This window comes from Ambystoma mexicanum, chromosome 13, assembly GCF_040938575.1.
Source record: "Ambystoma mexicanum isolate Mex_15411 chromosome 13, UKY_AmexF1_1, whole genome shotgun sequence".
Classification (NCBI taxonomy): domain Eukaryota; kingdom Metazoa; phylum Chordata; class Amphibia; order Caudata; family Ambystomatidae; genus Ambystoma; species Ambystoma mexicanum.
In genome coordinates this window covers 787,387,665-787,415,214 of record NC_090938.1, presented here as the reverse complement: position 1 = coordinate 787,415,214, position 27,550 = coordinate 787,387,665, and the positions used below count along the sequence as shown (strand labels likewise).

At 52.9% G+C, this 27,550-nt stretch overlaps 1 protein-coding gene across 1 annotated transcript; it reads right to left on the bottom strand.

The window, feature by feature from the left end:
- Positions 1-707: 707 nt before the first annotated feature.
- Positions 708-27,550, bottom strand: LOC138521966 (TNF receptor-associated factor 1-like). The gene is made up of 9 exons (XM_069635159.1): positions 27,430-27,550; positions 18,945-19,182; positions 18,049-18,121; positions 16,806-16,904; positions 16,315-16,386; positions 15,095-15,469; positions 9,317-9,494; positions 3,053-3,201; positions 708-2,733 (listed from the first exon to the last, which is right to left on the bottom strand). Exons 2-9 carry the CDS (start codon positions 19,169-19,171, stop codon positions 2,515-2,517), a joined length of 1,392 nt encoding a protein of 463 aa, XP_069491260.1. The 5' UTR covers positions 19,172-19,182; positions 27,430-27,550; the 3' UTR covers positions 708-2,514.

Genomic DNA, 27,550 nt, shown 5'->3' with positions numbered 1-27,550 from the left:
ACGATTGCATTAGAGTAAAGCGCGCTATAAATTCAAATAAACAGACAGATGGGGTGAAATGACGGATGAGGAGGGACACAGTTATTAGGTGGTGTTTGCTTATTTGCCCACCCATTCACTGCCCATGACCCTGCTAATCCCTATGGCCATTCCGTCCCAGCTCCCACCCCTCCCAAAACACTGCCTCATGGGAACTCTTTGAGCTCACTTTATTCAAGCCTTACTGTAAAACTTTGCACTCGAAAGCACCTGCCAGTGTTTTTGAAAGGCAATCTTCTGGGAGTTAATCACTTATTCGAGTTGTAAAGGCACTACTGGTGTAATACGAATGTCTTTACCGGGTCTGCCTTCAGCCAGTCTGTAAGCACACTGCGTATCCTTCACTGAAGCCCTGCTGAAAAGGAGCATCGGGAAAGCCAGTAGTCTTGGCTTGGGTAATAAGTATTCGGCATTTGCCCGGCACTGCTATTGGCACCGTCTTGCACCTGCTACCATCAATGGCCAGTTAATACCGCTACGGCAGTGCTTCTCCCAAGCCTACACAAAAGCCCAAACTGTTACAGCACATGTTTTGGGGTGGTTTTAACTTTGACACAACCCTTGATGTCTCCTCTCCCCTCTGATATTGTGTGTTAAAATCACTTCCTTTATGCAGAGTTGTACATTTGCACCCCCCCCCCCCCCAAAGCAGTTCAAGTTACAAGCGATTTAAAAAAATAATTTCACATGTTTAATACACCTAAAACAAATGCCACACAACTCCAGTCCTAGTGGCAAGGTGAAGATTGTGGGTTGGGGGGGGGTGGGGGCATGGGGGTGTATTCATAAAACCAATGCAAGCGGGGGGAGGGGGGTATTAGCCCAGGCACTTTACAAAAAGGATTTACAGGAACTGATTATCAAAAACACAGTTAAACGCCATTAATAGAACAGAGCAGAATTCCCACCAACCTCCTTATCTCCTACCCCTCCCCCCACTCTTATGCAAAAGAATTTTTCTCCCTACCACTAACCTTCTTTTGGTGATGGCCTGAAACCTTCCTCATCTCGCACACTGTTTGTGGGGGTTACCCACCAAGCCAAAGCCATAACCTCTCTTGCTTAAGAGCCATGCCTAAAAGCAGTGCAGGACTGTGCCCCCTTGTAAAGGGGCATCTCCTGACCACACCCAATTGCATCTCGCAACCAACTATGGTGCTACCATTTGAGGGCCCCCAGCCCCTTAGTGCAGCCCCTAAATCTGTCTTTGTTCAGATGGTGGCTGCTGATGGCCGCCCCAGTGTCTTTCCGGCAACATAGCTGCAGCTTTTGGGGTGAAGCACTGGACCCCGATGCCCGTTCGCCACATGTGATGGGCATTCAAAGCGACCTCCTTCCCTGGGTCTAACCCTTCTCTTTAAGTACCCAGTGCACCCGGGTCCCACCAGCTTCCTATATGCTCTGGCGTACCTCGCGGGTAGATCGCGATCGCGCTATTTGACTCGCATGTGAAACGGCCGAGTGGTCGACTGACTGGCAATCCAATATCTATCCACCAGTACAACCACACTCTGTTCTGTCTTGGAGTGCCATTCGTGATCTGCTGCGGTGTCCAGCATTTTCCTAATGTAGCCCCATAGTCGGTTTGAGGAATTGTGGCTTCAGTAGGGCACCCTAGGCCCTCTCGTTATGGACATGCCCGCGACGTCAACAAATTCTCTATCCCGCCATCACGTGGAGAAGTATGCAGAGCTTTGGGATTTATACTATTAACAGGAAAGGCTTTTGTGGATCAACTAAGCTGCACTAGATCCCACCGTCCCGTTGACCAAGTAAAGCTGGCAGACATCCCTTCATTCATGGGCACTAACCATTGCCTTGCATCCTTGGGTAAGTCTTTCTTTGGGTTTTTACTGTATCCCTTCCTCGATTTCAAGGGCCACATTAACGATCTCCAAATCCTTCCAGCAACCAGTACTCCCAAAAAAAAAATCAAACTACCTCTGGTCTTTGGGCTTTTTGGTTGCTTGATCAACCCCATGATCGTTGCTTGACCAACCCCACGATCGTTCCCAAGATTGAACCTGGGGGCGTTGTCTTGGATGGTCTCCAGTGCTACTCCTCTCGCCAGCCTGTGCCCACAACCCTACTCTCGCCCGCCCTCCCCATCCCTCCATTTAAGCTGCTGGCCTTCTAGAGCCCAGAAAATTCGACCATGTCAACTCTGCGTTAAACTCCTAAACTCTACTGGTTTAACCCGTATCTGCTACAAGGCTAGAGACTTGGAGGCTCTCCAGCTCAAGACTGTAGTGTTAACTTGGGAGTGACCGCTACGGCCAGTGTCGATGGCCACCTCTGCCGAACCCAGCCATCCCATGTCCAGTTGAGTCCTTAAGCCGCCGTGGTTCACAATGGCACCTATGACCACTTTCTTGGACTGCTGTCCATGCCCGGGAGACTGGAGCACCTGGAGTCCTCGACTCTAGCATCTGCCAAGCCCTGCATGTCAATGGAGCCCATTTTCAACTCCTTGGTTCAAGAGCTGGTTTCTACCACTGCCTTGATCACCATTGTGTTGTCTTGTAAGAAGCTGCTAGCGTTGGTGCGGAGCAGGTCAAGCGGGACGAACTCCGGGATGCCGCTGGCCACGTTCATGGCATGTTTGGGCCTCTGGAAGGAGGAGGTGCCAGCCGACGGGCGGAAGGAGGTAGAGACGTGCTGTAGATTTGATTGATCCAATAACAGGAACACGACCTACGGACAAATCGCATAAGACATTGTTAATCACATGCAACAAGGCGGCACGATCACCAAAAAGCCAACAGATAACTTTGCAAACAAGACCAAGTCCTTGCCACAGGCTTTGGAGAATGATGGTCTAGGAGGCACCAGGACGGCCCTGCCACCTGCATCCTCTCATTGCCTGACCGTAATGAGCAAAGCTTGTTGGCAGCGGCGCCTAGTGGCCAGTCGAAGCATGGTCCATTATCAGAGGCTGAAGTCTGCCTTTTGGCCACAGGGGGGCACTTGCACAGTGTCTGTTTATAGGCAGCAGAGCCACGCCATCACCCACCTTATGCATGAACGGCCAGACCAGCTGGAAGTCGTACTCTCCTTTCATGAGGACGAGGAAGAGGGACAGGTGGGTCCCGAAGCCCGCGCCGTCGCCGTTCAGGAAGACTTTCAGGCACAGCTTGTACCCGTAGCGTCCTGTGAAGAAGGCTGCAGGGGCGAGATGGAGAACGCAGTCAATCAGGTGCCCGCCACCCCGACTCCTTACATCACCACTGCATCACCCCCCCGCCCCCTCAAGTGCTTAATGAGGGGCATTTCTAAGGCAGAAGGTGTGAAATTACAACCCCCCCCCCGCCCTGTCAATGTTTACAAGATTAGCGGTGTTGCTAGATCGGGGAAGATCCGGGCTACGCTCATGTCGGAACTGTCAGGACTCGGGGCTAGCTAGCCTTTTGGTTGACGCCCCTGAGCTTCTATCTGGGGCTACAACCAAAAGACTTGGGGCTATAGCCCACCTTGCAAGGCCTCTGCCCAGATCACACGAATGACCATCCTTGAGGAGAGCTGACCTCCCTGCAGAATAAAACCTTGGGGGTAGGGCCTCTTTTATAATGTTTGGGGCGGGGGACTTATACTTCTCTCCTGTAGGGTTTCCTGCAACTCGTAGCATCTAGGCACTTGGTGAAAATAGGGGGTACTGGGCAGATTGTGGCCCCCACCCCAATTCTGAGTACATCAAACTTAATTTGAACTGTGACGAGCACGTTCTATCCTTGGGGCCTCTGCTTAGACTCTTTGAAAGTTGCATCTAGAAGTGTGCCCAATTGCATCTCTGGGAATTTAGAAGTGTGCCCAATAGCCTCCCTCTGAATGTTGCATCTAGAAGTGTACTGTACGAAGTCGAATTATATGAAGTGCACCTACTAGCGTGCCCTAACTAATCGTATTAATATAAGTAGCAGTATCTCTGTGTAATCTAGAACCTAAACGGCGACTAATAATCTAATACAACGTTGATTTAGATTCATGCATAATACCCTCCCTGTACAATAGTGAATTGAAATAAATCCACCCAATAGCTTGCCCGACTGAATCCTATTAGTAAAACTAACAGTATAGCTGTGTAATATAGAATCTAAAACGGTGACTAATAATCTAACCCCCCCTCTAAGCAAATCGAATCTTGAGGCTAATGTAGAACCTAAAACAAATTGAATCCTGAGTATAACGTAACACCACCGTTCTTTGAACTACAATCAGAATCCCTCCTAAATCAACCTAAAAGCTCGCACCAAGCATGAGCGCACCCACTCCACCAGGGCCTGTCAAATGACCACCGTGGGCCTCCCACACTCTCCGATCCGCCCCCCCTCCCAAATCACCCCACCCTCCTCCGCACTCGCTGCCACTCCGCTCTCCAAACACCAAGCCAGAGGCGAACGATTGGCGAGTCACTCACCCTAAGACCACTCATCCCCTTCCCCTCAACCCCACACGCGACCCGCCTGCATTGCCAATACCCGCTCCCCTCCCTATCAGACCTAGCACACCCCACCCTGCAATCACCCACCCACCGCCCTGCCCTCATACCCTTGCCACCTTCCCCCGCAGACCGCACCCTTTCCCCTCCCTAAAAACTGCGCGCCTAGCCCTAGCACGAACCGAAGCTGCTTCCCTCTCCCCCTCTGACCCCCCCTACCCTCTCTCACACACCAGTTGCAGCAAAGAAACTAAAGAGGAAACGCTCCTTGTCCCCATCAATCTCTCGGCACTCCTCGCCTCCCCTGTCCCGGCCCACCACCTCTCTCCCGCAATCTCCTCCTTCCCCCGTAGCCTCCCCCTTCCTGAAACCCCTCTCCCTCGACTTCTCATCAACTGCAACTGAAACCCCCAACCGCCCACACCCCACCCTCAAATCCCCCACCCCAAACCCGATCATCCTACCACTCCCAGCCACCCAACCCCCCCAAAACCTACCAAATTCTCTGCCCGCCCACTATTCCCTTCTAGCATCAGCCACCTTACCGCCCCCTTCCACTCTCTCTGCCACCGCTCGATCGCACTCCAGCACCAAGACCTACCTTGCCTGCCGATGTGAACTGTATCCTATTTAACGCCCGATCCGTAGTAAAAAACAGACACTGCATCTATGACATCCTCGCCTCTGTCAAACCAGACCTAGTTTTCATCACTGAAACCTGGTTCTCTGATGACTTCGGCCCAATCGCCAATGAAGCCCCCCCCCCCCCCCCCCCGACTACTCGCTCATCCCTCTGAACCGTCCGTCCAGAGGAGGTGGGGTAGCATTCTTCTTCAAATCTCTCTTCTGCGCCTGAATCATCGACAACCAACCCTCCATTCCATCCTGCGAATCTCTCCTTGTTAAACTATCCCTCTCCCCATCGCTCTCACACATCTTCCTAATAATATACAGGCCCCCTGGCTACGATAGACAATTCGCAAACAACCTTTACGACTCCATCGCCACCCTCCAACTAAACCATCCCAACCTCACAATCCTTGAAGACTTCAACATATGGCTCGACATCCCCACCAACCCTATGACACTCTCCCTGGTTGACGGCTTAGGTGCTATTAATCTCCGACCCCACATAAACGGCCCGACCCACTACAAAGGACACACTCTTGACTCGATCTTTAGCTCCAACACCCTCATTCATTTAAAGCCACCCACCCCTATCATCTGGTCCGATCATTTCATTCTCTCGTTCACCATCCACTCACCTGACCTCCTTCCCGTACTCACATCCGAACCTCCAAACTTAAGCAAATGCTGGAAAAAACTAATTATCACCCCGGACCTAGCCGAGGCACTCCTCCAATTGCAACCACCGACCTGCCATCCAAAAAACCAATTAACTGCTGAGGCCTTTGACTCATGGCTCAACGCATCTCTTCTGCGACTCACCCCCCCCCCCCCCCCGTGCAAACCATCAACCTGCCGTGGCCCTTTCCCCAGATGGTTCACTCCTCAGTTGAAGACCACTAAACGACTTTACAAACACCTAGAACGCAAACGGCAGAAAGAGAAAACCCACGAGTGCAGGACCACCTTGGCCCGACACCTATACCAGTACAAGGCCGAAATTCGGAAAGCAAAAAAAGCCCACTACAACACCCGAATCCTAAACTGCAAAGAACTCCACAAAATCATCTCAGAATTCACCACTCCGGCCTGTATTACAACCATCCCGACCCCCTCACAATCACTGTGTGACTCACTCTCCCCTCCACTTTTACAACACGGCTATCGAAAGGACAAAAACTCTAAACACCAAACTGGCTCTATTACAGCCACCGGGCAATCCTCCGCCCGTACCGGCCAGCCCATCCGATGCCACCTCTACCCAACCAACGTTCGAATCCTTTAGTCCAATATCACCAGAACAATTCCTCAAACTTCTATCCTCCCGCAAACCATCCGGATCACCACTGGACCCTTGCCCAGCCACAACCCTTAAAGACATTTTTGCTACCACCTGCGCAGGAGAACACGCAAGATCTATCATAAATGCTTCCCTCTCCTCCGGTATCTTTCCCGACGCATTCAAAATGGTACACGTCAAACCTCTAATTAAAAAACCTTCGCTCGACCCTCTCGAGCCCAAAAACTACCGCCCAATCTCAAACACCAGGTTCCTCGCCAAACTCACTGACCGAACCGCCTACTCTCAACTAAATGCCTTTGTCGAAGCCAACAACCTCCTTGACCCCGCCCAATCAGGTTTCAGATCACGTCACGGAACTGAAACCACCATCACCTCGATCTGGGATGACCTTAAAATGACAGCGGACTCGGCAGGATGCGCTGCACTCCTCCTTCTCGACCTATCGGCCGCTTTTGACACGATCAATCACTCAATCCTCCTAGACAGCCTCCACGCCCTTGGAATTCGTGGGACCGCCCTTAAATGGATGGCTTCATTCCTCAAAGACAGGCACCAAATAACGACACTCTCCAGCTTTACCTCACAAGCCCATCAAGTCGACACGGGAGTCCCTCAAGGAGCATGTCTATCCGCCCTCCTGTTCAATCTCTACCTGACCACCCTCCCACCAATAATTCGCTCAGACAACCTGTGTTACAACTACGCCGACGACACCCAACTAATTCTAAAATTCCTGAACTCGAAACCCAACTCCCGTCCTGACCTGGCATCCTGCCTCCTTAACATAGAACGTTGGATGACTCAAAGCCACCTCCTATTAAACCCCTCCAAAACTGAAATCATGGTCTGCGGCAACTCCACTCTCCTTCCGCACCCACTACCCTGGCCACCTGCCATGGGCATCTCACCAACCCCCTCCAACACAGTGAAAAATCTCGGATGCACCCTAGACTCCGACTTAACACTCTCGAGCCAAGTCAACAATGTCTCAAAATCCTGCCACTACCACCTCAAAAACCTTAGGCGCATCTTTCCATACCTCTCATTTCCCAACAGAGTCTCCGCAGTCCAATCAATCGTCACATCAAGACTAGACTACGGAAACCCCCTATACCTCGGAATGAATGCCTACCAACTGAATAAACTCCAAAGAGCACAAAACACGGCAGCCAAAATGCTACTTGCGCTCGGTCCAAGAGACCACGTATCCCCAGCCCTCAAGACACTGCACTGGCTTCCAGTAGCCCGTAGGGTGGCTTTCAAAACCTTATGCCTCACCCATCGAGCACTACATAAAACTCGACCGCAATATCTTCAAGATAAGCAAATACCTTATCACCCCTCTCGCACCCTTAGATCAAGCTCAGCCGGCCTCCTAGTAATTCCTAAGACAAACTCAGTCAGGTTAGGCAGAGCATCATTCTCAGCCCTGGCCCCAACCCTGTGGAACTCGCTCCCACCCCACATCCGCCTAACTGAGGAATTAACGGCCTTCCGCAAACTACTGAAACCCTGGCTCTTTCCCTAAAACCAACCGGTTCCAAATCAACATCATCACAATAACACCGACCCAGCAAACCACTTGAAGCAAAAAAGTTCACAGCTAAACCAACCAGATTGTATCCTACAAAGACAAACCGAACTAACCGAGTAATATAGATCTAAACAATGAAGTGGATAATAGGAATAAATCACTGGGAATGTAGAGAGCAGATGCGTGTGGAGAGCAGATGAGTGTGGAGGGCGTGAGCGGATGAGTGGGGAGAGCGAATGAGTATCGATGAGTGTGGAGGAAGAATTGCTATTGTCGGATGAGTGTGGAGGACGGTTGAGTATGGAAGGATGAGTGTGGAGAGCAGTTGAGTGTAGAGAGCGGTTGAATGTGAAGAGCGGCCGATTGTGTGTAGAGAGCGGAGGAACGTACAAGGCGGAAGAGCGTACAGAGCGGAGGAGAGTGTGGAGCATGGAGAGCGAAGGAGCATGGAGAGCGGAGGCGTGTGGGAGCGACTGTGTTGGGAGCGGAGGAGTGTCTGGAGCGGACGGGTGTGGAGAGCGGACGGGTGTGGAGAGCGGACGAGTGCGCGGAGCGGCCGTATGTGTGGAGCGGATGAGTGCGCGGAGCGGCCGTATGTGTGGAGCGGATGAGTGCGCGGAGCGGCCGTATGTGTGGAGCGGATGAGTTGATGGATCGGATGATTGTGCGGAGCGGACGAATGTCTGGTGCAGATGATTGTGTGGAGCGGACGAATGTCTGGTGCGGATGAATCGACGGAGCGGATGATTGTGCGGAAATGGTGAGTCTGTAGAGCGGTTAAGTGTGTGGAATGGACAAAAAGGCATTGAACGGACCTATCCGCACGGAATTGCATGACGTACGTAATTATCCTATGGAATGCATGGAATACACCATACCACACCCCACGCTTACTCTCTCCCTTACACCACCGCTCAAATAGAACACAGAGATACTATGACACCATTCGGTATAACTGTTCTCATATCAACATCTCCCGCTCACTCCCATCACTCTAAGTAATCATTGCTGGTTTCGCACCCCCAGCCAGGCGTTCTCCTCAGGCCTAACGCAGCCATACTGGATCTGGATAATGCCGGCCAGAGCGTACACATACTGCTGACCTCTCAACCACCACACCTACCGCTATGAAGCAGCTACCACTTGAATTCCGCACCAGATGCACACATACCTGGTGCGCACACGCACTTTTTGGACTCTCTCTACTGACTCGAACTTCGGTTCCCAAGGGCGTTCAACCTACCAGCGCCTTCAGACCATACCAATGGTATATAAGGCGCTACATAAATGCAAAATAACATAACATATGGGAAGGGGTGTAGGTAACTGGTGGGTTGGCTTTTATGGGAGGGGTGGGTTGGCCACCTGCTGGACTCACCTGGCGAGTAGAGGGCGGTCCTCTTGCCCGTGCGGGCCTCTTTCATCTTGCGCTGCACGTCGTCAATCTTCCAGAGGAAGGTGCCGTCGTAGGTGGCCTGCTGCAGCACCTGCAGGTGCGAGGCCAGACCCTGTAGCATCATGTCCTTCAGCACCAGGAGGGAGTCTTGCTGGGCCACCTGCATGTGGTAAGGAAAGGGAGTTTGGGGGTGAGGGCAGAAAATGTGCAGCACAGACGTAAAGGGGACGAAGGAGCAAGGGAAACGCTTACAGGAGCTTGCTAGGCCTTTCGGCCTATGCATAGCATGTGAATCTAAGCAGATACAAGCATCAAAAATATGGTTACGGTAAGTAATGTATCCCTTATAAAGTGATAAACTATGGCCCGAAGGGATCTAGGCGCTAGAAAAAGCTGGTGAGATATAGAGCCACTATAACTGACGGAAAAGGGACAAACATCCTGTACACCCCCTTCTCTGCTTATTTTTTCAGATGGTTTTATGGGCATATCAAGGGCCCTGCTCCAGGCTGCTTTCACTACTAAAGGACCACTGCAGTCCAGTGTTTTGCCCGCAAGACAAAAAGAGCCCACACCAAGCCCTTTATGGTAAATTGCCTATGAAGTGACTTAACGACTGCACCCAGGGTCTCCTGGCACAAGTCTTTTATTTATTTTTTGTTTGGTTTTTTTTGTTCTGGTTTATTTACAAACATTTCACAAAAAATGGCACTGAGAAAAGAATCTATTTTTTAAATGGAGATATATATATATATCCCCAATAAATGTAACAAATATTCGAGCCAGTAGAGTTCATATTTCATAAGTCTTATGAAAACACATTGTAGATCCAAGTAAGCTGGTACAATTAAAAACACATCATTTCATTATGCTTGTGTTTTACCCTGTGTAAATTGGGCAGTAAGGAACTCCTGCCCAAATGTCGTACGATGTATCTGAAACTGTAAGCGATGCCGGCACTAGTGCAGTATGGCCGTCTGTCATTCACCTATTCCACGGCGCGTCTAGGCACTCTGCCGACCACTTCTAGGCATAGGTGGTCAAGGGGATGGATCTTAGTCCACTGGAAGCCGCGCAAGAGGTGGCGATCAAGGGTTTTAAATTCTCGTGACAATTTGGGGACTTGCATAGTCTGCAATTTCTTTGGAGTCTGGCTAGACCAACACTGGGGCCAATGGCGTCCAATGTAGGAACAGTGATAAATTGAAATCGTATATATTGTAATCTTTGCCGCGGAGCAGGTAATTTAATAACTTATTTGTACACCGGATATGCCTCTAGATACACTGACAAAGGGATAGATGGAGCAGTGCTGAACTTGAAAGCCAATCCCTTGTACTACGCGGGTCTCTCTCAATATTATGTACAGCTTTGTAACCGGGGTAGTCTTGGCCTAACTCATCTCGTCTAAAATGCACGTATTGCTGTCCACAAAATGATTCAAAGCGGGTGTTTATCTTTCATTTAAGAAAGTGCAAAGATCCACGAGCAGGGAATTTAATGAGGGAGTCAATGTCTTAGCCAGAACACTCCATATCTTCCAATGGACTACAGTTCCCAAAGAAGTTAAACCAAGCTTCCAATTAATTAAAACAGTCTTCAAATTTCCCAGAATAACTGCAAGACCGTAAGTCGGGATGGGTATGAATTTCATTTTCTAATATGTAATAGTGGGCATTCATGAAAGCCTGCAGAAGTTGTAAACAATTCTTTGAAGTTGGGCAGCATAAGGTTAGGCTTTATTTTTCCACCTGCCCTCTTGTTTTACTAACGGAGCCAGAGTTTTCAAAGCCAAGATGAATAAATGTAGCCATTTCTTCTAATCTGGAGGCACTGGACTAATATAAGCTGTTTGCCAGAATACAGGCACAAGATCTTTTATTCAATTATTTCAGAGAATAGCAGACACAAATTGTCAGAGCATAATTCTGGATGATGTATTCTAGTCACTGGAGCCATAATGTCCAGGCCAACTTGCTTAATAGCACCCAAGATGGCCTCTTCACCATATTGGAAAGTCCATGTTTCTAATGACTGTATCGATCGCTTGAGCCAGGGGTACAGCAGAGACTTAACCGAATAATGGAGTCCGAGAGAGATACCAAGTAGCCTCATCAATCCCCGCTATAATCCAAAGAAGCCTGTGTGGACTTGCTGTTCGTAGTTGACCCAACCATGTTACTCCGTCATCTGGTTATCTTTAACATTGGCATCTGTAACCTTTAAACCAGGTACGGTAGGTAGTGCTGGCAGACTTCTAGCTTTTCTTCTAAGCATCGCCTGTACCTTTTTTTTGGACGGGGATCTAATGGCATTTATTGTTTTGCTTTTTATAATTTTGGCATCCAAAGCATGACTCAAGGGACCACCGTCAGTACGGCGTTACCTCTTTATTGCCAAATCTTTACATTCCTTCACTCTCATTTATTAAATTTACAGTAAACTGATCATTGGCTCATAAGGGCTTCATATTGATCACATATTTTGTGATGTATGATATTTTGTTTATATATATATCACTCGTACACACGCGCTGTGCACGTTTTTACGGTCGCCTGGTTCCAACGAACACCAATTGCTTGATTATAGGGACACAGAAATGCCAGATGGTTCATCCCAGGTGGCCCCACAAAGTTAACCCCAAGTTGACGAGAGAGGTAAGGATTGTCACATCGTTGAATTGAGCAATTTTCTATTAGCATAGGAGAGAGGAAAACCTGATCTATCAAGGAGTAAGAAGTATGTTAACCCTCTGCTCCTCTAAACTCAGAACCCCCCCAACAATTCATGTGGTCCAATCAGTTTTCCTCTTTCAATATTGTCCGTTAAGTGAGCGTGCCTTCTTGTGTTTGCTATCTTACACGAATGAACACGTTTTGCAGACCCAGTTTGGATCCCCCCCCGCTATGACCATACAATTCCTTGGCCCATTTTTTTTTAGTCGGGCATCTACTATCTCGGACAGTTCAAGAAGTTTCTTCATAGAAGAAATGTTTTCATCTGTCCAATACAGATCACCAACAGTGCGCGATCACCATTTGTCCTATTTAGTGTCAAATTTACTGCCAGAAAGCCAGCACAATCCGTCCTGATCTGCTCGACATCAAATGTGATCACAAGGCCCTCTCAGGGTCTAGCCAGAGGACCTCGTGCAGGATGCTTGGGAAAGGTACTATAGCCACTAATGGTCATAGGCGCAGTCAACCAAGTTTCCTGCAACATAATAAGACCATAGTTTAAGAATTTGGGGAGCGAATCCGCATCACTCGGGATGTCATTAAAGCCTTGACAAGACCATAGATTCAAAGAGTTGTGGCTAAGAACTGGGCACAAAAAATAGATATGTTCTGGTATAGGTTAAAGGCTTTCAGTACCAGGACCAGTTGTTATGCATGATATGTCCTTGTTACCCCAATCTTTGGGTCTAGTCCGTCTTCTAGCACCCCACACATAATAATGGAGACCTGGGATCATGTGTCTTGGCTGATGAATCATGCGTGGAAAATTGGCTTCAGCTGAAGGATTTGCCCATTGCCATCCTCTTACTCACTGCTACTTTTTGATCCCAGTTGCCACCTACGCGTAGAGAGGTGATCTCCGTAGCAAAGAGTTTACTATTATGTGGGTGCTCGACATGTGCCTCCTCTACTGGAAGAACATTGAAATCCAAAGCTCGCAGATTGTCCACGTTTTCTAAAATCATTACAGGATCGGATGATGGATGCAATTTAACTTGACGCAAGTCCTCCACCTTTAAAAAGTCAACCCACGCCATGTCTGATGTAATCCACCTTAAAGTGGGTATATTACTAAGGACCATTAGAATCTGTGAGCGGTTATAGGGCTGCTCTTCTGTCGCCAGAGGTACCGTCCATCACACGTAGGTGACTGTTGTAAGTAAGTCTCATAGTATCCACGTTGACGCTTCTCTGATTAATCGTGTGCATTCGCCCCGTCCCACTAGTCTTTGTATAATTTCTGCACCAGTTCACTGCTAACAAGGCATTCCCAGACTGGTTTTTGGGGTGAAGACCATAGGGACTTCCTGGAAGAGCAGATCTTGCAACTCTAGGAATTAAATCACTGCGTCAATGTCTTACTTGTTTGGTGGTTCATGACGATCCAGACATCACGCAACACTCTGGTGCCTTCTGGGTTAGAGTTCTTGGTTAGTTGGTTTTTTGAGTGGTTCTTGATGGAGCTATGCCTTGATGGAGGTGTTTTCCTCCGAGTCGCACTATCTTGGTCGGCCAAGATGTTTGGCTCTAAGTCAGTGGGTGGGTATTTGATGAGGCAGAAATAATGGGACTCCTCTCTATTCTCAAGGCAATCTTTTCTTGGTCTTCAATTTCTCCCCTTCTGTTTATTTCCTCTAGGCTTAAATGTCCTTTTTCTGAGGCAAAATTGTTGATCAAGATTTTTTGCATGTTCACCCTCCTTATCGTTCAAAGGGATAAGCGTAGAATTCATGTCATCAATGTTAGTCAATATTTGTACTAAGTTGGTAGAAGGGCTGATCTTTTACTTCCTCTGAGAAGACCAGATGGTAATTTCCTAGAAGAGCCTTGTTTGAGTCTCTTGGACTCTTCTCTTGGTATAATAAAATCGTATTACGTATTGCCCCAACAGTATCCAAGGCAGACCCTTGCTGATACTTTTAATTTATTTAATGGTTCAAAAGGTTTTAGCAGAGCCTTGAGGACCAAGTGGAGAGCACTTGGCCTTGTAGGGGCCGGTGCTTGAAATCATGAGCCACTGTTAGTTTTAGATCGAGCAACTCGGTCGAGATTAGGTGGCTTGGATAGACAAACGGAACTGTCTGCATCTTTAGTTTGATCCACTTCTTCCACGCGGAAGATATTGTCTCTGCGATGGACTGCATGAAGTGGTGGCAACATAGTTTCCTGGTGTGCAACAATGTTGCAATGTAACGTGGATCTTTGAACATCGATCTGACCCGCGAGGCTCCTTAACTCTTCTGTAGAGAGACTTGGTGAAGTGTCAGAAATGGCTGGCAAGTCTTCATGGGACAAAGTTTCAATACTGAATGGGGGGGTTGAGGGGGACTTCCCTTTAGTCTTGTCCCCCCACCACAAAATGAGGTCATTTGTGGTTGATTGCCCCTTTACTCGTACCAGAGTAGCCAACTTGCCCTTTTCGCCCGCTCCATTGATTGTTTAATGTGGCCCAAAGGAAACTCACAAACCAGCTCCGGGCAGCTTTGCAAGTTGTATGTTGGCACTATGCAAGGTTGGAGGGAGGACAAGGCCATTTGACTAGAATGAGACCAATCGCCTCCCCTAAATGTAGGGCAGCACGAAAATGAGCTGATGCTCTGGTAAGGCCGGGGGACCCAAGAGGTAAGAGTCGGACGCCCTCCACAACTGGGCTCTGCCCGGCTCGAGTTAGCCGAACGAGTGCTTTAAGGTGACAGATGCCGCTCCAAATGCAGTCTCCACTGCGACGGAGTCTAAATGTGCCATATTTCTGTTTCTAGCCACACTTCTCGCCCCATGTTTTGAGGCAAATGCTTTACTCCTCGTACTATGAAATTCATGATTCTAAAAAGGCTGCAGGAATTTGTGGCCAGACCGGGGGAGGGATTCTGGAACCTAGGCTGCGTTCCCATAATCTGGAACCCTTCATAACCCCCCAATTCAAAGTGTGAGTGCCTGAATGGTTCTAGACTACCCTTGTACCATGCATTACCCGCTGCCACCAGTTTGGCACAACCCTCACCAAGGTGATCAGTCTCCTCACCTTCTCCTCCAAGAGGGTGATCCTGGCTTCCACGGATGGGCTGAGCTGGTGCTCCTTGGCTGGCAATGACGGGAACTCGCGCCGTCCCATCTCGCGGCTCAGCACGGCCACGATGTTCTGCAAGGTGTTCTGCTTGGCCTCCACCTCGGCCAGCTTCTTCTCCCAGGTGCAGTCTGCGGAGGGCTTCTCCGCTATTAGCTCCCCGCCGCTGCCGCCCACAGCCGACTCTAGGCTCTCCAGTCGCTCCTTCAGGTCCTTCAGGCTGGAAGCCGCTGACTGGCTGAGGGCAGCCGAGCTCTGGAGAGCCTCGTGGAGGAGGCGCTGGTGGAAAACCTGCATCTTCTCCTCGTGCTCCTCCACATCTTTCCTTCTGACCTGTCGAGAGTGAGAAGGGTTAATCGGGAGGGCATTGGGAGGGCACGATGAAATAAACCCATCTACTCGTGCTAGAAACCAGTCTCCCCAGCACCCCCTCACTAAAAGGCCTCCCAAATATAAGGGGAATGGTTATTTATTTTCCTTGAGGCTCCCGTTGTGGCCTACCTGCTAATATCCCTTTGAAGGCCCCCACTCTGATCTGGAAGCCCAACTGAGAACCGCGCACTGATGGAAGCCCAACTGAGGACCGCCCGCTGCTGGAAGCCCTACTGAGGACGGCCCACTGCTGGAAGCCCTACTGAGGACGGCCCACTGCTGGAAGCCCTACTGAGGACGGCCCGCTGCTGGAAGCCCAACTGAGGACGGCCCGCTGCTGGAAGCCCAACTGAGGACCGCCCGCTGCTGGATGCCGTATCGAGGACCGCCCGCTGACGGGAGCCCAAATGGGAACGGCCCGCTGACGGGAGCTCGACTGGGGACGGCCCGCTGACGGGAGCTCGACTGGGGACGGCCCGCTGACGGGAGCTCGACTGGGGACGGCCCGCTGACGGGAGCTCAACTGGGGACGGCCCGCTGACGGGAGCCCTATTGAGGACTGCCCACTCACTCAAGCCCCATCGAGGCTTGTCTGCTGACTGATGCTCTTGTAAGATCTACTCATTGATGGTGTCCCCATAGTCTTGGCCGGTGTTGGAAGCCCCATCAAAGCCTACCTACCCATTGTTGCCCCATAGAGCCCTGCCTGCTGTCTGGATCCCTATCCTGCTAATAGAGGCCCTGACTGACAGTCGTGGTTTACTTTACGCTTCTAGCGGAGGCCAGTGCTAGGTGTTGAAGGTTACCTGTTGCTTACATCCAAGAGTCTTGTACGGGCAGTCGATCGTCTCTCCTGGGCAGCTGTGCCGGTGCTTCTCCTTCCATAGAAATCAGAGAAATACTTTAAGATGGGGCCAAAGAAGAAGATGGGCATTGTGTCTGATTGGAGGCACTGGAAGGGTCTAGTCAACGTTGCCCCCAAAAAAACAAATCTCTGAAGAAGCAAGAGGGTCCCCAACATCCTTCAATCCCCTGCATCATGACACTGAAGACTCCAGCGATGCCAACCTGGAGACCGTCAAACCCTTGCTACTAGGTTATGAACTGGTATCTTTGACCTTCCTCTCGCCCATCTCAATGACGCTTGGTCACGCCAAGGTATGGGGAGAGGAAACGACCACTGAAAGTGGGTAATAAGGGTGGGAGGCCTGCTACCTACACTTCCCAGCACGTCCTGAGAGCACCCCTCTATGGCGGCCATTTTGTGGTTCTGACCCATTGTTGCTGGCTTCCATACCTCAAGCTCTTTCAGGGGTCCAGTCCATTCGCACCCCTTGTTGGCGCAGGATATGATCAAGTTGAGCACCTCCCTTTTGGTGGCGTTGTCTCGAAAGCACTGTAAAGTGGGCAAAAATAAACGTTAAATTCACACTGCAGGTGGACTGAGGGGGGCATTGCCAATGCTGTCTTCAAGGCTTGTGTTTTTTTTTTTTTTGGTTGTTTAAAAGGATCCCTAGGAATTGTATCCCTGAGCCTTGGGTTCGGTGGAACTAGAGGGCAGCGATCTTGAAAGAGACTGAACGACTTGGCGTGCAGGGGGGGTTCTGAGTTGTAGGGAACGCCTAGATACACTATTTGTGGGTGGGTTGTGTGCATTTGATGGAGAGTCCGCTGACGTCACCTTGGAGGTTGGAGCAGTGGAGATCTACATCGGGAGGTGAATTGATCGGTCACCTTGTGATCCGGACCAGGTTCTGAGGAGCTCAGGTAGTCAAAGATCTAGTTCATGGATGAGATGCAACCACAAGATTTAAGATGGGGGTTGTGTTATGTGACGTGTCTTGGTCGGCCACGCATGACAGATGGGTAAACCTTTGTTTGCCGAAAAAGAAAATGCCACTGGTGTTGTGGATCATGGAAGGGTCTTGATGAGGGGGGGAAGGGAGGGAGACCTGCTTTCTAGGGTCTTTGGGGTGAATTAAGTATTGGTTGAGGAGAATGTCGAGATCCGGCCTATTTCCTGTTTGTGGAGAAACCCGTGCACACATAACTTGAGGTGCAGGCGATGTCTCGACAAAGAAGTAACCAGGGCTGAGATGTTCCAGGCTGGGCAGTGCCAAGTTTGCAAGCCATGCCACAGTGGGATCTTGCAAGATGGGTCTAATGTGGGATATCGAACGCACCACTTCGGGTCCTTCTAAGATTCAATGGACACGAGACTATAGACCGCACTGATGCATGCAGAGTATTGTGCTATGGTCTGGGAGCAACATTCTGGGATCTTCCAAGATCCGCCATCTGTTCCAGGCTACTGAGAAGGCATCTTGAGATCCTTGAACATCTTCCCCTGGTCTTTGGAAATGGAACTGGCCTAGTGTCTGGTGACCACGATGCTACGTCTGATAACCAGGGAGGGTGCTTGAGAACTTCGAGCCGGCGCACAACTACCCCACAGAGGTCTTGGCCCCCTCACATGCTTGGTGGTGTTGTGTTCTATTCAAGCACATTAAGTAGCAAGGAGCAAGGTCTGCTAAACTCACCTGGCCCAAGTTCTTGGGATTTCCAAGATGGCTTCTTTCCTTCCAGCAGACCGGGCAGGTCAGGCTCCCTTTCCTGCGGGGCAAGAGTTACAGGTTAGTGGTCGTCATGATGAGCTAATAAGGCATCAAATAATTAGCTTCTAGTTCCTGTCTTTGAGCCTAAACTTTGCCCCAAGACCTTGTGATGGATGGACCGCCACTTCACGACTAGCTCAGAGTTCACAACTTTGGGATTTGCGCTGGCGCCCGACCAGTGTCTTCAGAACTCAAGGGCCAGCTGTGACATGGGCCAGCCTGAGGGGGAGGGGTGGTTGTCATCGCTGACTCCCAGTGCATTCCTGAATGCTGGCTCTCACCCTGAACCGTGTCTTCCCAACCTTGAGACTAGTTCTAACCCGGAGGTGACTTCCCAGCTCCAAGGCCAGCAATGACCCCAACCAAAGGGCTCTCCACTCCAAGCTCATCTCTGACCCTCACCATCTCGTTCCCAATTCCCGGACTTACTCTGGCGCTCACCAGCATGGCTCCAACGCCTGGATCCTCGACTCCATCCAGCCACACTCGGGACATCCCCAACTCCATACCCAGTGGAGGACCCAAGCTGGTGTCTTTCCATTCGAGGTTGAGCTCTTACCTTGCCCTGTGGTCCTACCCATCGCATGCCACTGTATAGGGTGTAAATCTAGGGGGGGGGACAAGGAGGTTTGTGTAGCCCTAACCTGTGTTGCACAGCATTTTGTCCCCCTCATTTGGCAAGTTCCCCCTTTTTTTTAGATTTGTCTTATCGGGTATTTATAATGCGCCTATACAGCAAAAGGTGTTTCAAGGCAGAAAGATATCATGTACCCCCCAACATTTTCAGCAAAGTTCCTCCTCTGCCAGCACTCGTCACCCACCTGACCATGCGCTGGTAGCAGCCCAGGCAGAAGCGGTGCCCACAGTCAATGTTCTGCACGGGCTCTCGGAGCAGCAGCTCGCACTTGCTACACAGGTACTTCTTCTCGTAGGCCGCCCGGTCCAAGAGTGGGTACCCGGCCGGCTCCAGCGCCTCGGCTTCGCTGGTCGAGTGCACCTCGTGGAAGCGCTCTGCCAGCGCAGGGGGGCTGAAGATCAGCAGGCTCATGGTTTCTGGGTCTGTGAAGGGAGAAGGGCAGCTTTCAGGGGGTTGCAAATCAATTTCCTCGTGTGATGTGACATTGCAATACCCACCTAATTCCTAGAAGTTGGTTATGGCACTGTAAGATCAGAGATCCCTGCAAGGGTGGGGTCTTGAGACACTTGGTACATGCTGTAAAACACAGACTGCACCCCATAGGAAGGGGAGCAAGGGTGCACCAATGTTGCATGCAGCAACCATGCAGGTACTGAAATTCTACACATCAGACCACGGAGCACAGCCATACACCACACAAAGTGCTCAAAGCCTCTGCTTCGTGCCCCCAGATCCCCCCCACAACACTAACTCCAAATCGAACCAAGGCAGGTGGACTTCTCCACCACCATGTCCGGCGGGTCCTGGTTCCCTAGTACCAGGGATAGAGCGCCCCCGGATTTCCAGAGGGGTTCTGCCCAGCTCACTAGGGCAGGTAGACCAGGCCTCCTACTCTGGGTGCTACAGTCACTAGGCGACCTGGGGTAGCAGGTGAGTCTGGCCTCCTAGCAATATAGCTCCTTGCTCGCTGTGCCTACTGAACCAGACTTCCAAGGGCCTAGTGCTCTGCCAGGTGGGTGAGGCCACCTGGGGATATAGTCCCATGCCTCCTCTGGCAGGTACACGGGGCTTCCTAGGGATATAGTGCCTGGCTTGCTCTAGCAGGTGGGTCAGGCCTGCTGGGGATTTAGTGCCAGGCTTGCTCTAGCAGGTGGGTTAGGCCTCCTGGGGATTTAGTGCCAGGCTTGCTCTAGCCAGTGGGTTGGAGCCCTGAGAGAGATGGTGCGATGCTTAGCAGGTGGGTCAGGCCTAGGTATATAGTGCCATGCTTGCTCTAGCAGGTGGGTCAGTCCTCCTAGGGATATAGTGCCAGGCTTGCTCTAGCAGGTGGGTCAGGCCTCCTGGGGATAGTGCCAGGCTTGCTCTAGCAGGTGGGCCAGGCCTCCTGGGGATAGTGCCAGGCTTGCTCTAGCAGGTGGGTTAGGCCTCCTGGGGGGATATAGTGCCAGGCTTGCTCTAGCAGGTGGGTCAGTCCTCCTAGGGATATAGTGCCAGGCTTTCTCTAGCAGGTGGGTCAGGCCTCCTGGGGGATATAGTGCCAGGCTTGCTCTAGCAGGTGGGTCAGGCCTCCTGGGGGGATAGTGCCAGGCTTGCTCTAGCAGGTGTCAGGCCTCCTGGGGGGATATAGTGCCAGGCTCGCTCTAGCCGGTGGGTCGGGCCTCCTGGGGATAGTGCCAGGCTTGCTCTAGCAGGTGGGTCAGGCCTCCTGTGGGGATATAGTGCCAGGCTTGCTCTAGCAGGTGGGTCAGGCCTCCTGGGGGGATATAGTGCCATGCTTGCTCTAGCAAGTGGGTCAGTCCTCCTAGGGATAGTGCCAGGCTTGCTCTAGCAGGTGAGTCAGGCCTCCTGGGGATATAGTGCCAGGCTTGCTTTAGCAGGTGAGTCAGGCCTCCTGGGGATATAGTGCCAGGCTTGCTCTAGCAGGTGGGTCAGGCATCCTGAGGATATAGTGCCAGGCTTGCTCTAGCAGGTGGGTCAGGCCTCCTGGGGGATATAGTGCCAGGCTTGCTCTAGCAGGTGGGTCAGGCCTCCTGGGGATATAGTGCCAGGCTTGCTCTAGCAGGTGGGTCAGGCCTCCTGGGGATAGTGCCAGGCTTGCTCTAGCCGGTGGGTTGGAACCCCTGAGAGAGATGGTGCCATGCTTGGCAGGTGGGTCAGGCCTCCTGGGGGGATATAGTGCCAGGCTTGCTCTAGCAGGTGGGTCAGGCCTCCTGTGGGGATATAGTGCCAGGCTTGCTCTAGCAGGTGGGTCAGGCCTCCTGGGGATATAGTGCCAGGCTTGCTCTAGCAGGTGGGTCAGGCCTCCTGGGGATATAGTGCCAGGCTTGCTCTAGCAAGTGGGTCAGGCCTCCTGGGGATATAGTGCCAGGCTTGCTGTAGCAGGTGGGTCAGGCCTCCTAGGGATATAGTGCCAGGCTTGCTCTAGCAGGTGGGTCAGGCCTCCTGGGGATATAGTGCCAGGCTCGCTCTAGCAGGTGGGTCGGGCCTCCTGGGGATATAGTGCCAGGCTTGCTCTAGCAGGTGGGTCGGGCCTCCTAGGGATATAGGGCCAGGCTTGCTCTAGCAGGTGGGTCAGGCCTCCTGGGGGGATATAGTGCCAGGCTCGCTCTAGCAGGTGGGTCAGGCCTCCTGGGGGGGATATAGTGCCATGCTCTCTAGCAGGTGGGTCAGGCCTCCTGGGATATAGTGCCAGGCTTGTTCTAGCAGGTGGTTCAGGCCTCCTGGGGATATAGTGCTCGGCTCGCTCTAGAAGATGGGTCGGGCCTCCTGGGGATATAGTGCCAGGCTTGTTCTAGCAGGTGGTTCAGGCCTCCTGGGGATAGTGCCAGGCTCGCTCTAGCAGGTGGGTCCGACTTCCTAGGGATATAGTGCCATGCTCTCTAGCAAGTGGGTCGGGCCTGCTGGGGATATAGTGCCAGGCTTGCTCTAGCAGGTGTGTCAGGCCTCCTGGGGATAGTGCCAGGCTCGCTCTAGCAGGTGTGTCAGGCCTCCTGGGGATAGTGCCAGGCTCGCTCTAGCAGGTGGGTCAGGCCTCCTGGGGATAGTGCCAGGCTTGCTCTAGAAGGTGGGTCAGGCCTCCTGGGGATAGTACCATGCTCTCTCTAGCAGGTGGGTCAGGCCTCCTGGGGATTTAGTGCCAGGCTTGCTCTAGAAGGTAGGTCAGGCCTCTTGGGGATAGTGCCATGCTCTCTCTAGCAGGTGGGTCAGGCCTCCTAGGGATATAGTGCCAGGCTTGCTCTAGCAGGTGGGTCAGGCCTCCTGGGGATAGTGCCATGCTCTCTCTAGCAGGTGGGTCAGGCCTCCTAGGGATATAGTGCCAGGCTTGCTCTAGCAGGTGGGTCAGGCCTCCTGGGGATAGTGCCAGGCTCGCTCTAGCAGGTGGGTCCGACTTCCTAGGGATATAGTGCCATGCTCTCTAGCAAGTGGGTCGGTCCTGCTGGGGATATAGTGCCAGGCTTGCTCTAGCAGGTGTGTCAGGCCTCCTGGGGATAGTGCCAGGCTCGCTCTAGCAGGTGTGTCAGGCCTCCTGGGGATAGTGCCAGGCTCGCTCTAGCAGGTGGGTCAGGCCTCCTGGGGATAGTGCCAGGCTTGCTCTAGAAGGTGGGTCAGGCCTCCTGGGGATAGTACCATGCTCTCTCTAGCAGGTGGGTCAGGCCTCCTGGGGATTTAGTGCCAGGCTTGCTATAGAAGGTAGGTCAGGCCTCTTGGGGATAGTGCCATGCTCTCTCTAGCAGGTGGGTCAGGCCTCCTAGGGATATAGTGCCAGGCTTGCTCTAGCAGGTGGGTCAGGCCTCCTGGGGATAGTGCCATGCTCTCTCTAGCAGGTGGGTCAGGCCTCCTAGGGATATAGTGCCAGGCTTGCTCTAGCAGGTGGGTCAGGCCTCCTGGGGATAGTGCCAGGCTTGCTCTATAAGGTGGGTCAGGCCTCCTGGGGATAGTGCCAGGCTTGCTCTAGCAGGTGTCAGGCCTCCTGGGGGGATATAGTGCCAGGCTTGCTCTAGCAGGTGGGTCAGGCCTCCTGGGGGGATATAGTGCCAGGCTTGCTCTAGCAGGTGGGTCAGGCCTCCTAGGGATAGTGCCAGGCTTGCTCTAGCAGGTGGGTCAGGCCTCCTAGGGATAGTGCCAGGCTTGCTCTAGCAGGTGGGTCAGGCCTCCTAGGGATATAGGGCCAGGCTTGCTCTAGCAGGTGGGTCGGGCCTCCACCGCCCCCCCCACCGATCTTGCCCAATTTAGATGGCATGCCTGAGATTCCGCCCCCATGCCATAGACGAGGGTGGGATTGGCATTGCCCTCGTTTATCGCAGCGGTGGGCAATGTGCACCAAGCACGGAGTCATGTATTAAGTTGATCCCCACCCCCCCCCCTCTACTAGAGCAATATTGGTATTTTGACATATTAAATCCAGGATATAACGCTATTTTAATCTGCCTGATCTCCCAACCAGGGCACTGGGTAAAGCGTACTGCTCCTTTTTTTTTTTTTGTTTTCTCTGCCATGGCCAGTAACCGAGCACGATGACCCGAGACCAGGCCGGTCCATGCGTGTCACGCTTGGCACGTGTGTGCGTGCAGCCATTGTGAACATGACTAGAGTGACTCGCGATTAGTGAGTCACTCTGAGCCATGGGGAACCCCGCTGTGGGCTTTTTCCTTCTTCTGAAATCGCCCACCACTTCTTCTGGTGCTTTCCGTTTTCTGAAATCAGCCGCTGACTCTGTTTCCTTGTTACACCGCGCGCTGTGCGCTGGAGCGCGCCTCTAGGCGCTTGGGCAGGGTGGAGAGATGGCTCGGTGCTTGCCCGCGTTTCCATCCCTGGACTTTCCTGTTACAAATTATTGGTGCTAAATTAAGCTCCCAGAATGCTTTCGTTTGTTCAGTGAGCACTCATTGTACAATCTGTGGGGGGAAATGTGAGAAGTAACCCCCCCCCCCCCACCCCTCCCATCGGGACTATATGACCACAGGCCTCACCCATACAGGGAAACGGCCCGGCTGTGGGCGACTAAAGTGAGATTCTCGCCCCCCTCTGAATACAGCCAATTAAAGCTGACCAGGTGAACCGGAAGCTGAAAACTTCAGAGTTGTACAGTTGGGTGACAATTCCGTGAGTGAAGGGAGATGCTGGCACAGTACCTACCCCCCCCCGGACCCCACTTTCCCCTAGAAGCCTAATTCAGAGGGATTTCACCTTGGATGGGTTTTGGGGCACCAGGGGGGGGGGCCTTACGGAAGAACGCGTGCACGTGCCCGCATAGCCCCCACGCCCTGCGACCCCCCAAACCTGCCACAAGATGAGACTCTCTGAGAAGCCAGGAGGGGAGATGACATCAGCGAATAGTGACCCCCCAGTCGTGTTTTCAGAATGAGCAACAGGTGTGCAGGGCAGCCCCTGTAGAGCAGTGGGCATTCCTGGTGGAGAGCCAGGAAACCTGGCTGGGTGCCGGCCTGGCACTCGAGTCTACCGCCGTGCCCTCCTCCAGCGGAACTTGACTTTTCCTTGCACCCAGAATTCCTCCGATGCGGTCCTCCTGGCAAATAACCCCCCCCACCCCCCTCCCAGTGCAGCGAGGGGTCCCAGTGTCCCTCTCCCTCAGAAAGCAGTGTGAGGGACAGGCTATCCCAGCTGTCCACCCACCCCCAGCCTACACCAAGTCCTAGTAGCCCTGGGTAGGCATGGGCTTGGCACTACCCACAGCCCTGTGGCCATCGGTGGTGAGGCTGCACTGCAGACTGGCTGTCCCGTCCCAATAGGGTTCTTTTGGGTCCTCCACAGGACCCCTTTCAGGCCCCTGGGAGGCTGCTTGCCCCAAATTCCTTTGGAAAAGCCCACAGTCTTTTCATTGGCTGCATATTGGTGTGGTCTTCCCCCCCTCCCAGCTCGTGTTGTGTCCGGTCCCCAGCGTTGGCTTGGTTCTGCCATTTTGTTCTTGAGCTGTGACTGGGCCCCTGCGGTGGCCAGTGCTGTCGGGCGCTTCTTCGGCTTCTTGCTGATAGATGTTATCCATCAGCGGTGATTTTGGGATACCGAGGCTTGAGCCTCATTCCTCCATCTTCTCGGGTTGAGTGTGTAGTCCTGGGTTAGGATTTTTCTTGGTCTGTGTGGTCTTGTCACAGTAGAGCTGGTTTCACAGGGTCTTCGCAGTGATGGGCCGCGGGTAGCGGTCGAAGGGGTTTGCAGTGGTGGCAGTGAGTCTTCTGATCAGAGGGTTCGGGTTTTGATCCAGTCCTTGGCAGAAGTTCTTACTCAGCTTCGCTAGATGTTCATCCAACATCTCGATGTCCAGGTCTCTGTGAAGGTCTGCTATCCTTGTGAAGATTGGAGCTCCAGATGATATCCGCAGGGCCTTGTTCTGGACTATCTCAACTCTTCCGGTGTCGCTCATGGCAGGTCATCTGTGCTGGGGAGGCATACGTCAGGGTTGGTCGGATGATCGCCTTGTAGACGTTGATCTTTGTCCGGAAGGGCATGGACTTGCTCTTCAGGAGTGGGTACAGCGCTGCCATCTTTCCTGTTGCCTTCTGCTGAGTATTCCCGATGTGGCTTTCCCAGTTGAGTTTGCTGACCAGGGTCACACCGAGGCAGCAGCTGCTGCTCTCCCATTTGATGGTCTCCCCGTTGAGGCTGATGTGTGGGTGCTCCTTGGTCTTCTTTCTGGTGAACACTGTTGCGCTTCTTTTGCTGGTGTTGAGTTCTATCCGCCAGTCGCTGTACCACTTCGCGATGGCCGGGGCTGAGTGATGGATGCAGTTTTTGTAGCTCCTCGAGGAAGACCCCCTGCATGCGGTGAGAGCAGTGCAGTCTGGGAAGGAGTTTTCGGGGTCCTTTTCGTGATTGGCTGGTCAGATAGCCGGAGGTGGAGCGTGCCGCACAGCAAAGCTTTGTCTGTGGGACCTTCACTGAAGAAAGCTTCATCCAGTCTTGGCAGGAAGGTCTCCGAAGGAGCGCTGCCCCCCCGTGGAGTGAAGACACAAGAGGGAGCAGGTGAAGCCTCGGGGGCCTCCTTGAACTGTCCATCCTTAAGCAAACCCTCCTCTCCTTCTTCCTCTAAAGACCCGCGCCCTGGTGCCCCATGCCACCCTGTGTAGACTATTTCCAAGCCATGCTGTGCCTCAAAGTCTACAGGTGTCCTTGGCCTCAAGCCCAGGGACCACATCTCTCCAGCCCTGAAATCTCTCCACCGGCTCCTGGTGGCTGCAAGGATCGAGTTCAAGACCCTCTACATCGCCCACAAGGCTTTCTGGGGCCGGGGGCCCACACTACACCCAACTCTCTCTTCCAAAATACCTTCCTTCTCTCCGCTACCTCAAACTCACTGAGGGCCGGCCGCTTCTCCCGGCAGAGAGCAGGGGTAGATCTTTCTCCTCTGCAGGTCCCTCCCTCTGGAATGGCCTCCCTGCCCCACTCAAACTTCAGCCGTACTACCTGAAGTTCCGGAAGCAGCTCAAGACCCTCCTTCCACCCCAGTTGACCTACCTGTCTGCTGTGCCGACTGGTTGCTTGGTACCCTGAGAGTCTTTACGGATACCAGGCTCCTCCATGATCAGTCCCTCCTGCACTGCCTCCGGGCCTGTCGCGCATTACAGGCTGTAACTGTAACCCCTACACCCCCCCCGCCTCCTTGCACTTATCCAGAGCCGCACTGCCCTGACTGCACTTACCCAGAGCTGCGCTGCCCTGGCTGCACTTACCCAGAGCTGCGCTGCCCTGGCTGCACTTACCCAGAGCTGCGCTGCCCTGACTGCACTTACCCAGAGCCGCGCTGCCCTGACTGCACTTACCCAGAGCCGCGCTGCCCTGGCTGCACTTACCCAGAGCCGCGCTGCCCTGGCTGCACTTACCCAGAGCCGCGCTGCCCTGGCTGCACTTACCCAGAGCCGCGCTGCCCTGACTGCACTTACCCAGAGCCGCGCTGCCCTGGCTGCACTTACCCAGAGCCGTGCTGCCCTGACCCAGAGCCGTGCTGCCCTGACCCAGAGCCGCGCTGCCCTGACCCAGAGCCGCGCTGCCCTGACTGCACTTACCCAGAGCCGCGCTGCCCTGGCTGCACTTACCCAGAGCCATGCTGCCCTGACTGCCCTGACCCAGAGCCGCGCTGCACTTACCCAGAGCCGCGCTGCACTTACCCAAGCTGTGCTGCCCTGGCTGAACTTACCCAGAGCCACGCTGCCCTGACTGCACTTACCCAGAGCCACGCTGCCCTGGCTGCACTCCCCCCCCCCCCCTCCCCATCGTCTGAACTTGAGACGTCTAGAGTGGATCCACATCGATATGGGGGGGGGGGGGGGGAGCACCTCAGCCATAAACGGGTCCACGGACCAATCCTGCACCCACCCCGCAATCCCAAGTACCACTACCTGGATGTTAAAACTGCGGAACGAAAGGAGGGCTCGCTTTGCTGTACGTAGACCCCAGCTGTGGCACACCCACAGCGCCTCGAGAGGAGCTTCAAGGCGCGCTCTACCCCCCCCCCCCCCGAGCCGTCCTGCAAAAGTTCATTAATTCATTCATCAACCCATCCCACACACCACCACTAGATGCTGCCGGTGAGAAGCCCGGGCAGTGTGCCAGCCCACTCCTGCCAACCACGAGGCTGCTGCTTGGCAGGGCTCACGGCTCTAGTCGAATAACCTACCCATCCCCCCTACCCCCTCCCCCCAGGAGATACCTACCGGTGCCCGGGGCCGGGGAGTCGACTGCCTGTGCTGGGCTCGGTGTGAGCTGTGCCGGGCTGCGGGTGTCTGGGAGTGACGCACGCCGAGACAGGCGGGCAGTATATACACAGAACGGCCC

Bases quoted from the DNA above. Each gene is read 5' to 3' on its own strand.
- LOC138521966 (XM_069635159.1), bottom strand. From the start codon at position 19,171: ATGAGCCTGCTGATCTTCAGCCCCCCTGCGCTGGCAGAGCGCTTCCAC. The intron at 16,905-18,048 runs GTGAGTTTAGCA...CCCACTTTACAG, and splicing joins ATCCCAAGAACTTGGGCCAG to TGCTTTCGAGACAACGCCAC. The intron at 2,734-3,052 runs GTGGGTGATGGC...ATTTGTCCGTAG, and splicing joins TCTGGCCGTTCATGCATAAG to GTCGTGTTCCTGTTATTGGA.